At 40.2% G+C, this 17,081-nt stretch overlaps 1 protein-coding gene across 8 annotated transcripts; it reads right to left on the bottom strand.

Annotated features, from left to right (window-relative positions):
* Positions 1-38: 38 nt before the first annotated feature.
* TCP11L2 (t-complex 11 like 2) lies at positions 39-16,725 on the bottom strand. 8 transcript variants are annotated; one of them, XM_075075548.1, is made up of 12 exons: positions 16,473-16,541; positions 13,583-13,703; positions 11,414-11,583; positions 11,086-11,331; positions 9,985-10,117; positions 8,975-9,095; positions 8,064-8,284; positions 6,981-7,117; positions 5,760-5,947; positions 4,184-4,365; positions 3,241-3,413; positions 39-2,669 (listed from the first exon to the last, which is right to left on the bottom strand). In XM_075075548.1, exons 4-12 carry the CDS (start codon positions 11,102-11,104, stop codon positions 2,425-2,427), a joined length of 1,419 nt encoding a protein of 472 aa, XP_074931649.1. In that variant the 5' UTR covers positions 11,105-11,331; positions 11,414-11,583; positions 13,583-13,703; positions 16,473-16,541; the 3' UTR covers positions 39-2,424. The 8 variants fall into 8 exon arrangements, with proteins under 8 accessions (XP_074931649.1, XP_074931606.1, XP_074931621.1 ...); XM_075075505.1 differs by lacking the exon at positions 11,086-11,331 and having other exon boundaries at positions 9,985-10,120; positions 16,473-16,725; XM_075075520.1 differs by lacking the exon at positions 11,086-11,331 and having other exon boundaries at positions 16,473-16,589.
* Positions 16,726-17,081: the final 356 nt, after the last annotated feature.

The raw sequence follows: 17,081 nt of genomic DNA, 5'->3' as shown, positions 1-17,081 counted from the left end.
ATTTAAGAGAGTTTGCATAAATGACTTTTCACCACCAGTGGTATCACAAACAATTTAATACATACAAAACCTCAAATAGTTGTATTTTGACAAAGCAAGCTGCTACAGAATAGCATCTTCTTTCACAAGGACAACTTCAGAGTAGAGGCAAGTGCGTTTCAGCCATGGTAGCATAAACAGCATGCACACATGACATTAAACAGATGCAATGTCCATGTTTGAAACATTAAGTAAAAATTATCATACATTAAACGATCACTTGAAACAGAGGTCATGCTATAAAATGCCCTTTGCAAGTCACCTTAATCACCAAAAAACCCCAATGAATGCTCATTTTTTGAGTATTTACAGGTGAAAACTAGTATGACAGTTTTCCCAGTACATTAAAGATCTATAGTTTGATATTTTTTACAATAGAATGCATATAAAGTATTATGATAAAAAGTTCATAATCATGTTATAAATCATCTTCAAATGTTCATAAAATCCTCTTTTGGCTGAAACTCAAAATAGTTTAGGTATTTCTAAAGTTAAACTAACTCCCCATAATTACTTTTGAAATGCATGCTCTTGATGATTTTGACTTGCATATCAAAATTTCATATTCATCTGAGAAAGACTGTTTTACCTAGTGGCACAATTACTATATTTCAAGAGTTCCTTTCTTTCAGGTTTTTCAGGCTTCAGAAAATAGTTCCCTTTACAAATATGCATTCATCTTTATTTTGTGCAATGTTGTTAGTACACTTCTGCTCTATCCCTTGTAGAAGAATTTATTTTCCAAAAAGGCATCCTGAAGAAAGTTTTTCTTACCATGTACATGTGGCCAAAGTCCTTGGACACTGAGGAACGACTGACTGAAAGTCATTTCCCTTACTAAAAAGGGTACACAATTCTGTAAAAATGGACTACAAAACCACAGTGCTAATAATGCCCAGTTTTTTTAGACCTTTATGGTAGACATAGTAATGTACGTACACAATTTGTGTGACACTAAGCTTTTACGGGCAATTTTTTGTCTCTTCATAAAAATAGACTGCAATATAAAATATTAAAAACAAGCTATATAATATGTACCACATGAAGTTTTTATATATGTCATTTTAAAAGGACTATTATATGGTAATATATTAAAAGAACATTTTCAAGTAAATTATGATTCAATTTCATAGACAAGAACATGTTTATATTACATATTCCAGCAGTATCTATTCCCAGTAATCTGAAATATTCAAAATAAAAGCCTGTATAAACCTACAAAAGTTTCCTTCCACACTTCTCAGTTTCAGGCCTCTTCATTTTCTGTATGCAAGATTCCTGATGCCTTAAATGGGAACTAAGTATTGGGGTCTATTCCAAAGGAATTTGACGAAAACAGCAACATTTCTCACAGACTCAATGAAAGTGAATCTAATCACATTTTCGAGAATGACTCATCATTTGGGTTCTTGTTTATGGACCGAAAAATATGTTTTGAAAAGCTTATGCCCTCATCCAACAGCATACAGAAGGGAAAGTTGCTCTGTGGTACTCTGTAAGGTCACTCTCAAGTGCTTTTGGGAATAAAGGTCAGAAAGACCTCACTTAAAAGTACTTAATACCCATTAAGATCAAAGATCAGTACATACACGTATTAGAGATTAGATTTAATATCTGTATGACCTCCACTGGATAAACAAAATGCTTATAAACATTATATACACAAATTTACTCCAACCCCCCCTCCCCCCCCCCCCCAAAAAAAATCATGTTTCTTAGGTGTTTATCATTCATCTCAGTTGCAGTTGAGAAGTTCTGAATGATTCTTACTTTAGGTGGTGAACACTCCTTCCATAACTGCTATACTCCAAACAGCTTATAATACTGGCATTCCTTAATGTAACAGAAGCCAAGTTCTGGTTCCAGTACTTGCAGGAGTACCAGAATTTGGCCTAGTATGAACCTGGTTTTGGTTACAAAGCAGTTATGCTATACTTTTTTTGCTTCAAAGTCTTCAGAAACATAATTGTTTTATTGGATGTTGCTCTACAAAAATACAATGTAAGCGGAGTACATTTTATCTAAAATTGTTTTGTCATTTCATAATTGCATTGCTATATGTAAATACATTTAAGTTGAAAATAACATTTTTTAATAGTGGCAAAACAGTAAGTACTCTTTCCCACTGCAAATCAAAATAAATGCTTGCCTTGAAAACTAATGATTCACTAGCTATTACAAGTGACACAATCCATTAAACAAGATTAGTCTATTAAAATATACGTCCTTGAAATTAATTTCTTCCCAGTGAATTTCAGAAACTCTCTGCATACATTTTACAAGATCTCCCTTATTAATAGTCACTGGAGTGGGCTCTTCGAAGTGGGGAAGTCAGATCACTGTCTTGGAAGGTAAAAAAGGGGGTACAGAAATAGGTAGTATTTTTTAATTGGTAGGTGTTTCTGTTTCTGCTTTCCCCACTGGTGTCTCGGGAAAAAGCAGTTTTCTAAGTATGTTTGCATAGAATGGTCCATACACTTGCTTATTAAAGTTTACAATGCTCGCATACTGAGATCCAATAAACTCCATCTCTGTCTGAATCACAGAAAGGCCTCCTGGCATAGTAGGCATGCACTTCTGAAAACCCGGAAGAGCAAGCAAGCTTCTCATGAAGAACTGGATTCGTTTGTCTGAAATAGGATATAAAGCATGCTCAGAACAAGTGTAAATCCAAGATGAAGCCATACTCGCTTTGTAAGCACCCTGCACATCAGCACCGCAAAAAATCCAACAGTATAGGTAACAACTCTTTCCCAAGCCCGTGCTGCAGTGGGTAACAATACCGAAAGCTTTTTAAAGATGGCTCCTGCAAGGTGGACACAGCACAAACCTGCTGCACCAAGTTACATTACCTAATATGAAGTAGACTGAAAGTAAAAACCCAGTAAATTTAAACCCACAACTGCCAGAAGGGAGACTGAATAGCACTCATTTTTCTAAATTTTTTCTCCAAAATACTAGCATAGCACCTCTAGGCTTGTCTGTACAGGCTTTTAAAATTACTTCTAGCTGCAACTAACCATGCTCTGCAGCATACCAAGAACACCACCTATAGGTAAACATTTCCTTACTCTTAGTTGACCCACTATTTTATTGCAGTAAGAGAGTGCTTTGAAAAAATGAGACAGATGATTAAGCTTGCTGGAAGTAAGCTTATAAAGAGACACATGCAATAAGACAGTTACGTATTATCTTACTAACCAATCAAGGAACTGACGGGATTATTCTCTTCAACAATGTGAGCAACTTGACCCATTAAATTACTCTGCATTTCTTCATTAAGAGCGGGAAGACCTCTTTCAGTTAGAGACCTGTTCACTTTGCTGCAAATCTGGACACCAATAGCATTCAGAGCTTCCTTCAAATCAAAAGTTCTGGAAGAAAGAAATGGAAAAGCATTAACTTTTGCAGTTTCTGCAGCATAGATTGTAAGGTGACCTCACTTGTCTCCGTTCCCTTTTATTTTCAACCTGCTCTCTGCAATGAGAGAACTTAGAAAAGTTATCTTTTGCTTTTGCAATCTATGTACATCTACAGATACAGGACAAATCTCCACGTGGAAAATAAAATAAGGACCAAATTGTGATTCAAACAGGAAAAATAATTCCAAGTGTGCAGCAGTAACACCAGTTCATTTGCCCTTACACTTCGGTGTTCTCCTGGGCCATATGCAGAGCATTTAATGAGAAAAAAGCAGAGTGAAAAACTATAAGACACTCTTTCAGATCACATTGGACTTGCTCGTAGTGCCAGTGGCAGCAGAAATAGGCAAATAGCTTAAACTACCTACAAGAAGTCTGAAGCAACTGGCAAGACAATTTAGTGAACATAATACCAGTCTCCCAAGTATTAGGAGTGTATGAATAAACTTTAGTACCAGGCTCCAAATTCTGCAGACAAACATCAAGATTAAGATTTCATAAAAATATAACTTTGAAAACGCGTGCCTAACATACAGTGGACTTATACTGTAAAGGGGGACTGTAGATATAGATCATTAAAATTTTATCTCTTCCTATTATTAACAAGCACTGGCTATGACATTTTAATTGTTTCCAAGGGTTTTCAGATCCACCTGGTATTTCCTGTTTAAAAAACCCAAACAAAACCAAAAAACAGAAGAGTGATAAAAACAAGGCCTTACTTCTTGTTCATGCCTTCAAGAAGAGGAACAGAGATCCTTTTCAGTTGGTCAGCAAAATCAGGCACATCTACAATTGCTGCACCCACCGTATTGTTTGTTATGAGACAAACACAAGCTATGATTTTTAATTGATTGAGCTTTTCTCTCAACTCCTGAAGACGAGCTTCATCTGTTATTAGAGTCTAGAATCAAAACAATAATACTAATTTAGGAATACAGAGGAGGAGAGGCAGGAAAAAGGACAGATACAGGATGTAGTCACAAAGCATTGATATTTTTAATCACAAATATGCAAAGCCAGAAGAGACAGCAGCTGAAATACCCTGAATATGTAGTATTGCACAGTGGCATTATATACAAGTACCAGAAGTAAGCCTGTGGTGGGAAGAAAGGTAATGCCTCCAGTACAGAGGAAGCTGAGGACACTGCATCTTATTCCTCGTCACTGCTGACAGCAAACTGTGACCCACAATTCAGCCCATGATGTAGAATGCTCAAGGGATCCAGAGCACATTGTAGTGATCAAGATTACAGACAGAATAGTCCTCTGGATTCAGCTGTCCTTTTAAAAAGGCCACAATCTGTAACTGGTGGACAGTGATGAACAACTATGCATGACAACCACCAGTTCAACCACCAGAGCACGTTCTGCAAGTGCATCACCTGCTACAGGCAAAAAGCCAGTTGAACATACCAAGAATGTGATTCCCAAACAAGATGTAGCTAGAGTGACTTGTTTTAGGTTAGAAAGAGTTCATCCTAACCAAATCCCTCCACTGAGCAGCACAGGAGCATTAATATCCAATTGTTCGGAAGTAATTTCATAGTCTGACAAACTAGATCCACCAGAAGATACTTGTGTGTAGCTCTTATTCAAAACCATTCAAAGGAAGGTAAGGATAAGGTGGTTTCCCTTCCGTCCACTGACCAAGAACACTAAGAGCATCCCCATGTATTTAGCACATTCTCTGCCAGGCTACCCTAAGCATAGCTAAGGCATTCACTGCAGATGCTGATTTCAGCCCTGACTGATGGCCAGTTTCAAACTGGCTTTACGGAAAGCTGCAGAGGTCAGTAATCAGGAGCTGGAAGGAAAAACTAAACACTGATTCCTGAAGCAATAATTTATATGCACTGAGAAAGGGCAAATATCTACTTTAGAGGGCTTCAGGTTTTTACCAATTCTATTCTAAAGCAAGAGTGAATCCACCAATTCCTGCTGCTGTTAGGAAAACAGGGTGCTATAGTTGGTTCTCTCAAAGATACAGAAAGCCAAGGAGTGTCAGTACAAGGCCCAGCCTTTGACTATGGCCAGGACTGCTCTTAGGGTGGAGCTGGTGAGCTATGATTCGAGAGAGGGAAAACCTTTACATTGTTCTTTTCTACTTGTTGAATTGCCCATCTTGTATTTCAGAAACTAGACTAACATACACTCTCCAAATTCCAAATCTACTCTGCACAAATTTAAGAGGTGCAAGAGAATGTTTCACCTATCGTCACCAAGAGCGGGATTATTGTACTACACCGATGTTGTCATACAGCTAGAAATCTGAAGACATTGAAACACACTTCTTACCTCTGGAATTGTTTTGCAATAATCCCATTGTAAGAGTTTCAAGTAGCCGTTGTTTAGCACCAGTGTAGGACTAATAATTGGTTTAGAACTACTATCAGCACCAGGGGATGATAAAGATTCATCAGAAATAGACGACAATTCATCTTCTATTGATTCCTTTATCCATTCTGTTGTGAGGTCCAGGGCACCTAAGCATCGCAAGTCAGCACAGATTTACTATATGCTTTCATCAAAATAAGCACTAGCTTGAGAAAAAGAGTTGTACACATTAAGAAGAGTATTGAACTTCTGACAACTAAATGAACAGTGGACAGCTGAGTCTTTACACACACAAATTCTCCCTCACTTTTTCCACTGATCACTGTTCACCTTAATATTCTAGCTAGCTTGTACAAACCCAACAAAAGTGGTTAGACTTCAGCCAAAATTTCTGGGTTAAAAAAAAGCATCCGAGTTCTCAAAGCATTTCTTATTTCTTCCCCCTTTCAGGAAGTTCACTTAATAGCTGGGGCACAGGACTGGAAAGTAGAGATGAAGGGAGATAAACTGTATTAACAGCAAATGAAATGCTTTTAAAGAGTTCTTTCACAGGCTGCATATATAAACATAGCGGGCCATATCAGTGGCTCAAGGTTCCCATTTCAGAAGCCCCCACTCCAGATGTTAAGTTTACTTTTTCTTCTTGGAAATATGTTTTCCTGAAGACTGTTTAGACACATTACACAAAACCTGTAATAGTGGATCAAGTTCACTTTGTATCACCTACAAAGTCTTCCTCAGAGCCTGCCTTTTGTTGATTTAAAAAAAAAAAATTTATCCTGTCCCTTCCAACTTTCAGGCACACTAACTGGCACTAACTGGTTTTACATGTTTACTTCAGACTTATTGCATGCAAAAGAGATGAAATGTCATCTTTCAGTATGTAGGGCTTCTGCCTCCACACAGTAAGAGCCATCGTTTGTTTGTTTTTCAGATACCAACCAATTTAGCAAATAAAAGTTTGCCTGAAAGCACCCCAGATTACAGATAAACATACTTTATAGCAAGTTAAGCAATTGCCACTTGGTAGCTTGCTTGTCAAAGAATTTTTGCATTAGGTAGATTCAGGCAAGTAACAGAAGTTTTCCTCCAAATTAACTGCAATTGGTAGGTTTTATAGCATGTCTTTAAAGAGTCTGCTTTTTAAAGAAAGGTTTAAATTAAACATAGCATGATACCTACTTGGTGTTTCTTCAAGAATTTCCTGGAATTTTGTTCTTTCATAGTCCACCAAGTGACGCTGAAGGTATGGCCTGAGGTTTTGAATTGTGTAATTAGCCATATCCATTTTCATCAGGTCCAAAACACGGAATATTTGTCTGAAAGGAGGAGTTTAAAATTTGACAGTTGCAATAGTCTATTGATTTTAACCACCACGTGTGAAGTACACCTACATTAGTACTTTAATTTCAATTTGGGAGAAGTAAACTCCTTCATTGTTATTTCACTGTAACAGACGCTACCTATCTTCCAGGAGACTTGAAGGAGTATTGTATATACGGCTTGGCATAAATTACAGAGAACAGGGCAAACATCACTAAGTGCTACAACCTTGTAACAGGAAGAGAAGGGTTTTCAATAGCTATGTTGATTGGTACATTTCAGCCTAAATAAGCAGATTTTAACTTTGTAGTCACTCTAATTGCACCAAGAGAAACAATCCTTCTGTCCCAGTTGCTTTGGTCCCTGTGTATGATCCAAGTTGCAATAAAACAGTAGAACAACTACCATTTACTCTTCATATTTCAGTGCACCTAAGGAGCAGTAAACTGGTTGCTGCACTTCTATGCAAGTGTTTTACTCAAGTAAGATGATCTTTACTAAAGAAATTTTAAATCCAAAGTTTGGCCTCCTAGAGGAAGCATGCAATAAACAGTTCAAGAAGGAACAGTACAAATATGCTGCTTAAATTTTGTAAGGATTAACAAGATTGAAAAATCAGTCTCCAAAACACAGATTATTGCAAGACTGTTTTTTTGTTGTTCAGTGGCTTAGATATTCAGAGCTGTTAGCATTTGATCTAGGCATTCTACCCATAGCATTCTGGTTACAGTGTATCATAGCTCCTCCCCTTTAATGCTTCTGTATAAAAATAATTTTCTATGATTTGAACACAGGTGTTACACAAACTGACACAATTTAAGACTTCTTTTTAAAGACTTTACCCCACTCTCCCACTGCCCAGTACTCTTTCAGAGACAAGGTTTTTCCTAAACAAACAAACAAAAACAAACAAAAAAACCTCAACCCACCACAAATACCAACCTCAGTAATTCTACAATGTTGTCAGTTGCTTTTAACTGTTTTATATCGTTATCTCTTATTGGAGCACATAACTTTCCCATAGTGTTGATGATATAGTTAGCTAGCCCATGAATATCAACAGCGTTATGTTCTGCCTGCTGTCGTATAAGATCTGTATCTAGAACTTCACAGATTTGATTCTGAATCCTGTTTGCTCCAGGAGTCAGGAAGGAAAGAAGAATCTAAAGTAGGGGGGGGGAAAAAAAAGGAAAGGCTTATCAATAGAAACTATTCACCTAGTAAACACAAAGTAAAATCTTAATATTAACGTGTCAAGTGTATTTAGCTGACCCACTATAATAAGACACAGTAAGACTGAACATTATCTAAGGTAGCAGGAAAAAAGGACTGTTAAAAGAATCACAGTACAGTTCTTCAAAAATGCTCAAAGCCAGTAAACCAGAAAGCACATCAACAATAAGACTCTCTCAAAAACGGGGAGGCTGCCCTGCAAAACAAACATTTACTAACTCACAATTTTGAAAAACTTAATATTGTGCCAGGATTGAAGGTTTGTATGCTCCCATAAAGTCTATTTGGGCAGGTGCAGTCATGTTTATACTCCTAAGCTCATGGTATGTTGCTGTAAAGACACTAGTAGAGGTGTGGAGCTCTGAGAAAAGAACTGACTTGCAACTAACCATCATGCAATGAAAGCCAGGTGGACATGCCACTGGGCATGTGTGGCCATATTTGTGGTTAATGTAAGCATACTATAAATAGATGCCTATTGCAGTTCTGAATAATCATGGTTTAATCTTAATAGAAAGAACCTGAAGCTGTTGGCTTGACTGAGTTAGCAGACCCTTCAGTGAAGTTAGAGGGTCTCAGACCTAAGCTGACAAAACAATACTGGGGCAGAGGAACGTTACCTCCTTTATTTCCTCAAACAGCTTGATAGCATGTTCATATTCCGGAGGATCTTCGTTCAGTTCCGATTCCAAATGATCCCAAAACGCCTTGTGTACAATTTGTTTCACTGTGCCTGCAAAGCTGTGGAATAAGTCAATTAGATACACAAAAGATTCCCAGCTAGCTTTCATCCTTGGTGTAAGTGTTGTAGATTAGCCTAATCACTTGTTGGGAAACATACAACACCTCACCAGCTACTGTGCCCTGCAACCACATCTTTCTTGGGCTGTGGGTCATCAGCTCCCAAAACACAGTCGAGACTGACAAGTCTTTCCCAAAACACCTAGTGGTGCTGGCAATTCAGATGTAGGTAGAGAGATATTACCTTTTTTTTTCCCCCCCTTATCAAATTTGTATTTATTGTCCTACCCCAGTATGTTACATATTAAGCTTTCTCAAAAACTATTCTCCGTCACATAACCAATTGTCAGTTCAGGGACTTGCACAATTAAAAACCCGTGTTTTTTACATAAGTTTACTCAAAGTAAAGACCAGGGTCATTTTTAGATTAGGCATGTCTGTAAGCAAGAATATTTTTAGCTACCCACATTAGGGAAGTTACTTCTCACTTCCTCTGGATCTCCAGGTATTTCTGCATCTCTTCTGCAGTTAATATTAAAACTATGTTCACCATGGGCATTCATATGGCATTAGCCTTTTATCTTCCACAAGACATTTAAGAAAGAACAATATGCTCCAAGACAGCATATCAGCTCAGCTGGACTGCAACACTTGTTTGAAGCACAAAAGCTTTGACAGTGACTCCTGGAGGTGCAGGATAAAAGTCTGTAGCATTCCAAGATGCTTTGGTTTGGGGGGTTTTGCTTCTTTTTTTCTGGGGGTGGGGGGTAGGATGGGGGGGATGGGTGTTGGGGTTTTTTGTTTGTTTGGGTTTTTTAATTTGCTGCTCCATTCATTTCTCCTCTCTTCCTAACTCCAGTGCTACTTTTTGTAAAATTCAGGCTCTTACCTATTCCGTGGGAAGTCTTCATCTTTTATGCAAAAATTTGCATTTACAGCAATTTCATGAGCTAGAGTCAAGTCTGTCAGATTTCTTGCAGCTGCCATCAGTTCATCAAATGTAATAATCTTGGGAGGGCTTGCTGCTGGAACAAACAAGACCAATTCAAGCCAAATGTCTATAGCTGATGAGTGCAATTGGGAATATTAAAATTTAGAAATTCTACTGCTTGCTAGTTTGACTCTAGTACTCTAGAAGAATCAACCTAGGATAACCAGATCTTAATATCTTCTTAAAACACTAACTCAGGAAACTCCCAGCTTATCAGGGGTGTGCATGTGGGTAATACCACACAAGCCTCATAATATTTTGAAGGGCAATTTCATACTTCTGCATCTTAACCATGGTTGGGTTTTTTCCCCCTTTAAAATAGGATCTTCCATTCCACAGATTTCCTATTGACTGTTCTGTAAAATCTACCCAACCAAAAGCATGGGCAATAACAGATACCAGACATCCATTACAATTCTGAGCACATAATGGCTATATTGTGGTTTTAATGCCTGTACAGAAGCTTCTCAAGTTACTGACTTGCGAACCTCCCACTTACGTTCCATAGCAGATGCATCATAAGTTACACTCCCTTTTTTACAAATAAGAATTAACAACCTAATAGAAACTCTACATTCAAAAGCAAGGGTAAATTCCCAAAATTTCTAAAACCCCAAATTCTGTGATTTAATGTAGTATTTATTTGGAATTAAGCCTTAAGACTGGTAACAAAGACAGACAAAGAGCCAGCTGCAACTGCAGCCCCACTAACAAATTTGTTTTAATGCAAGACTTCACTTACATAGATGCTAAAAAGTATGCATTGCTGTAGAATGCTTACAGACACAAACATGAAGCACATCTTAATGAAGGCTTTATTTATCATTACTCAAAATACATTCCTCATGCAAGTGTGTGTTTTCTGTTTGATCCTAACATCTACAAAATAACAAATGTGAATTTGAGGTTAATTTCATGTAACTTGATGTAATATTATAAATAAATCTGTAGGTTACAGATTTAATTTTTAAGTGTACGGAGCAAACGGAAGAAACCCACCCTTTGCACAAAGCCACATCTGGTCAAATGGGAGACTGCTACCGACATCAAGATTAGCTCAAGATTAAGATGTCCATGGTGACACACTTTTCTTACACTTTCTGAAGGGAAGGAGTGCACAGGCAGACCCCCAGGGATACAGCTGCTGGTGGTGTTCCACACACAAGAAGATTCACTGCTTCACAGCAGAGAGAAAGCCATGCCTTTCTCTTAATACTCTTAAACAGAGATTCAGAATCCCAGGTTCTACCCATGACAGCAAAGAGAAATGAGATAAGTTAGCCTTATCTGTCTATGCACAATGCAGGTAAGGTTGAAATAGGCTTACACGCTGGGGAACTGGGTTTGCTTGAAGAATCACTGTTAAAGCTCTGTCTTGAATATTCAGTGTCACTAGAAGAAGCTGTGCTTTCAGAGAGGCGTGAAGAATCTGAATCACTGTTCTGGTCCTCACTGAGAGGCATTCTGATTCACTTTAGCTACTACAGTAAACAAGACCTGGAAAGACAAATACACTTCCCATAAAAACAGCACTTATTTACTTTGTTTCTCAAGAGTCAGATACTGATCATTATATTATATTGTGAATGAAGAACAAGTCGTTGCCTTTTTTAAAAGGGTGTTAAGAAAGCATCTGGCTGGACATGCAAAATCATATACTCGTTAACAAACTACACCTGCTCTACAAGAAAGTTTTGTACCTTTGCCTGTTTCATACCTTAATGGTTATATTAGAAACAGTCTGTAAATTGGTTATATTTAAAAACTAAAAAGCTACCCGCAGTAACCCCTGAAGTTGCTTGTTATCAGAATTTTGGAAGTTTAACACCCCTAAAGGCATCTCATGATGTTACCATCCCCCACCTGACTTCACCAACAAGTGCTGTTTAGCAATTAGCTTCCTTCCACAAACGGACTACACCAAGTTAACAACTCTGATGCAAACACAGAAGTTGCTGGGGGAGAACAGGCAAATAATTCAGAATACTACATCTCTGACAGGGCGTAGCTAGAAGTCTGGCTTGCTGCTTTAGGTGGGTCTTTGCTCAAAGTCAGATCAACAATGGCATAGACCCAAAAAATACTCCTCCTAGGAGTGACGGTGGATGGGTTTTCTGTTTTAAGCCAAATGGTAACTCTGAGCCTCTAACATTACATTCAGCACACATGACAAGCAACACTGAGAAGTGTCATGCTTCATAGTGCTTCTGTCTACATAAAGAAACTGCCTCCCAGGCAGATAATCTGCAACTGCAGAGAATTTGGACAGCTGCATAGTGAGATAGAGATGATTAACAGCTGTATGACAGGAAGTAAAAAATATGTTCATAATCATATTAAAATGAGAAACTGGAAGTCAGCCATAAATACTACCAAAGGAATTTGGCCCAGATACCAAAACTAGCTGTCCAATTTTGGTTATGGCCGTGAAGCATTCTGTAGCAAGCTTTATGAACAGACATAGCTTTCCATCAGCAAATTTAAGTAGCATGACTTCATTTGTTATTAAATTGCATCAACTTCAGCAGGCAAGGAATACCACACTTTGCAACTCTTGAACTTGGAAAAAGCCACTTTTGGCAGCAAAAGGATGATCTTTGTGTGTACTTATGTGAATCCACTTATTGTTATGTCAAGAGATAGACAAAAGGGAGTATGAATGAAGATTTCTTTACGCTGGCACCTAGTTACAGCTTAGAGCATTTTATGTTTTTGGATACCAGCTCATCCTGAATAGCCCTTTACAACTTCATGAGGTATTAACTGATGAGTACTTCCCTGTTAATTGAGATGATTAACATTTGTTAAGTGTATGTTTACTACTCCTCCTCTTCCAAGAGGAAAGAGGATGCATTTGAGTGCCTTATGTAATGTTTTATGCTGGTTTTTGCGAAAACAATTATTCACATCAGCAAGAACACAGCTGACAGTTTATTACCTTACTGGAGAAGCCAGTAAAAAAAAAACCTTTGCTCAAGATATAGAGGTCGTGGGTTAAAAACTTACAGCATTATTTCTGATCCTTAACATCATAACATTTATTAGAGCAACAACTCTATTACTTCTAGAAAGCAACTGAAAACAAGTAGATATTTAAAATGGTATTGACTAAACAAGAGTGACAGTTGCAAGAATACCTAGAAAACCAAAAGGCTGAGATATTTTTTACTTGGAAATTGCATTTGCCTAAGTTACAACTAGAAATGAATCACCAATTAATGTTACACAAGAGACTAAAACTATTTCTTCGATTAAGATCCATGTTACAGATCTCAAAGCTATCACTAGCTCTAAGCTAGTTGTGACAGGTAACCTACCTACCTGTAGAACACACTCCCGGTTCTTGATGTGGAACCGCTCACTTAAATATAGTAACCCTACAGGGCCCGCAAAGCTTATATTACTCTGCTACTGCCATTTCTGGATCAGCATCAGAACACTGTTTCCAGGCTTTAATCATGTATAAAACACCTTTATTTATATAAAAATAACTAACCTTCAAAAGGTTAATGTTGCATGTGGTCCATCGGAAGAATTGACTGATGTTGTTGGCAGTGTACTGGCCCAAAAGGTCTCGTAAATCACTCGCCTAATATAAGCACTTCTACTGCTTCAGTCTAGGTGTTAAACATGGGGAAGAAATTAAGTGACCATTAAAGAACACAGAATTCTCACACAATTTATAAATCATCATTTCAAGAACTTCCTCTTAACTGTCAGTTATCATAATTCTAGTAAATATTCAAATTTGTGAATATTTGAATATTCAAATTTGCAAGGTGGCCCTGGCAGCATGTACTAAACCAGCCATGGAGGCAAGTCAGCATTGCCATTTTCTACCCCAGTCTTGATTCCCAAGAAGACCAAATCCTTAAGGCAGAAATTAAAATTCTATATACATTAAGTCTTTACATATAAAGGATCTTTTGGCAACAAATACTTGCATTTCAGAGACCCATGACATATTTTGATATACTGAGACCATACCTGTTCCTACAATACATACACACATACAGATAGCAGAGCTGCCAGTGGAGTGCTTCAGAAGACTTAATAAGTGTCAACAACACAACAGGAGATGACACACTGAAAGAACACTGCAGTTTTTGCCACAGTAAATAGATTTCCTAGTAAGACGCCTAGTAAGATATTTCCTAGTAGGATGCCTCCATTGGAATGGTAAGGAAGAACAGCTGTATTCAGTAATTCAGAACATTATTGCTGAATTCAAAGATTAAAAGATAAACAATGCAGCAAGCACATCAAAGTAAATATACATGAATACACAAGCAGAATCTGGATGTGCCATCTACAGTTTTTAAATATGCTGCCCAACAGCTAAAAAGCTTAGAGAAAAGTACATTCATTGAGCATATCAAAGGGAAGTACAAACCAAAAAAGGGTTTTCTAATTAGTTATGACAATAGAGAACTGAGTTACTTAGTCCTTTCTTTATAGGATACACTAGAAGAGCTGCTTTTCCTTATGCATTTGTAGACAGCATAGAGCTTCTCATAAATTACTAAGGGCCAAGTTCACATGTAACTTTAAATTTAGATTAATATAATTCCCAAGCAAAAATATTTCAGGAAACCCTTTAGCCTTCCAAGGTCTCTTTGTAGCTCACCATCTTCAATAGACAAATTTTTTTTTTTTTTTGAGTTGTTCATTAGGTATTACATATTAGGCTGTTGTTTTAATACACAGCTTAATATCCTACCTATTCTTTTAAAGGGTCAGCCTGTGGTTACAACCTGCTTTACTCTTCCTGCATTAAAAACAACTGATGTTTCCTTCTATATTAGGTTGGATACCCTCACAGTGGGCTTCATTACACAGTTTGCTTTCTTTCTATCAGTGCCATTTTACATTTTTTTAAAGGATAAACTGTGAAAGGGAGACCAAGCTAAAGATATCTTTAGATGTACAAAACCCAGGAGTCCAGTTAATTTAACAAGGAAGAACTAAGTTTTCATTATTTTTCCTGCTATTTAGACAGTTTGGGATTATTGTTTTTAGTAAAGATGCAATGAATACAACACTGTAGAACCATAAAGGCATCTTGCTCTTATACAGTCACCACATCACCCAACCCAGTCATTCACTTAGAACTGATCAAGATTACAGGATCAGATTAGTTTCAGTGAACACAAGCACGCTTTTTATTCCTGAAGGCTTCCTTTAGAAGTTATTTTCTAAAGCACCTGGGGAAAAAAAAAGACAGTTTGGAAAGTCTGGTTGGTGTTTTTTTGTCCTTCAGATACTATCTTCAAGAAAAGTTTTTCTGCAGCCCTACTTTGTTCAAGGAAGTCCCTCCATCCATGCACACTTTTTAAGAGCTCTGTCATGTTTTCCACTATAACTGTCTTAACTCGGTTTATTCTACCAGACTTAGCATCCTTACTATCTTCAAGCTGGCACCGACTGAATATCATTTGGGCTCGAGTTTCCCTTCCACCGACTCCACCTTTGCCAGCACACTCATGGCACAGGAGCAGAAAAGAGCCTTTGTTAAAGAGTTACGGAATCTCCTCATGCCTCGGTTTTGACAGCTTACAGCCGTCATTTCTCCCTTTTAGCTTTCTAGTTCCGCAGCTCTTCCCTTTCTACCTAGGTTTCTCTTGCTGAAGGCTTAAAAATACGTAAGAGCAAGGCGAGAACGCGGCCCCAGACCTGTGCGCGGGAGAGCCACGGGAGCCGCCCTCACCCCACGAGTGGGCCCGGCGCCCTGGGAGGGGGGCCGCGACCGCCCTGCCCGCCCCCGCCGGTCTCCTCAGCCGGCCGCGGGGGGAGCGCCGCGGCCGCCGGCTCCTCCTCCTCTTCCTCCTCCATCTGTTTCGCCGCCCGTCTCCTCCCCCGGCCCCATGTTTGTAACAGTTACCAGAGGCAGGAGTTTGGCACTCGCCGACCAAAACAAACAGCGTTTCCAAGGACGGGCCCAGGGGGAGGGAAAAGGAGAAACGAAGGGGAAAGCGTCTCCCTGCCAGCCCCAGGGAAGGCGACCCCGCTGCCCGCCTCCAAGCTTCCCAGCCTCACCGGCCCCGGGGAGGGAGCCGGGGTGCCCTTGCTCTGCCGGAGCGGGGCTGCAGGGGGGACCCCCCGCGGTTGCGCCCATCGGGACGGATCGACCCGGCGGGCACTGACGGACGGCGACAGCCCAGGAAACCCGGGGCAAGGGGTGCGCTGCAGACCCGGAGCGGGGGCTGCGAAACCCCCCCGCTGCAGCGGGAGTCCCACCTCCCGGCCACCCCACGGGAGGGCAGCAGCCCCCGGGCCGGCTCTGACCCGGACTCACCCCGCGGCTCATCGCCCCGACGTGCCCGGACACCCAGGCGTGTGCCATGCAGTACCGCCGTCAGGCGACGCGGCTCGCCCCGGTCACTCACCGCAGCCCAGCGGCGGCAGCAGCTCGCCCTCCTGCGCGGCGCTGGCCGGGGCTTTAAACAACCCCCCCGGATTTATGCACCCAGCCTGGACTATTAGCGTCTTCCTTGGGCGCGTCCATCTCTGCCGGTGGCGGGGGGGAGCGTCACCTTTTCCTGCCTGCCAACGGCGTGTTAACCCGGCGGACTTGGGTCAACCTGCGCCTATCCCCGTAGAAGCAGTCCATGTCGCCTCATCCCGCCCGGCCCCGAGCACTAAGCGGAGAGAAATATGAGCAGACAAGAGAAGACGCTTCGGCGGACTCCCCCGCGCTGAATGGGCCCTGCCGGGGAAGAAGGGCGGGGGAAGGGCCGGCTGGTGTTTACGGAAGAGCCGCGTCGATCTAGGCTGAGCCCTCCCCTTTCCCGAGCGCTTAGCCCCGCCCCGGAGCCGCCTGAGGGGACGGGGCGGCACGCCGGTCCCACGGGGGCGGGGAGGGGGCGAAGCGCTACATCTCGGCAGGGGAGGAGGCAGAGCTTCAAGGCGCAGTTGCCTGTTTCTGTTCGCTTGCGCTGCCAAGGAAGCTTTAAATACGCCCCCACAAGCTTTCCTGCCCTGCTTTCCTTAGTCTC

Source organism: Phalacrocorax aristotelis, chromosome 1, assembly GCF_949628215.1.
Source record: "Phalacrocorax aristotelis chromosome 1, bGulAri2.1, whole genome shotgun sequence".
Lineage (NCBI taxonomy): Eukaryota > Metazoa > Chordata > Aves > Suliformes > Phalacrocoracidae > Phalacrocorax > Phalacrocorax aristotelis.
The sequence above is the reverse complement of the archived record's forward strand: the minus strand, read 5'-3'. Positions and strand labels throughout refer to the sequence as shown.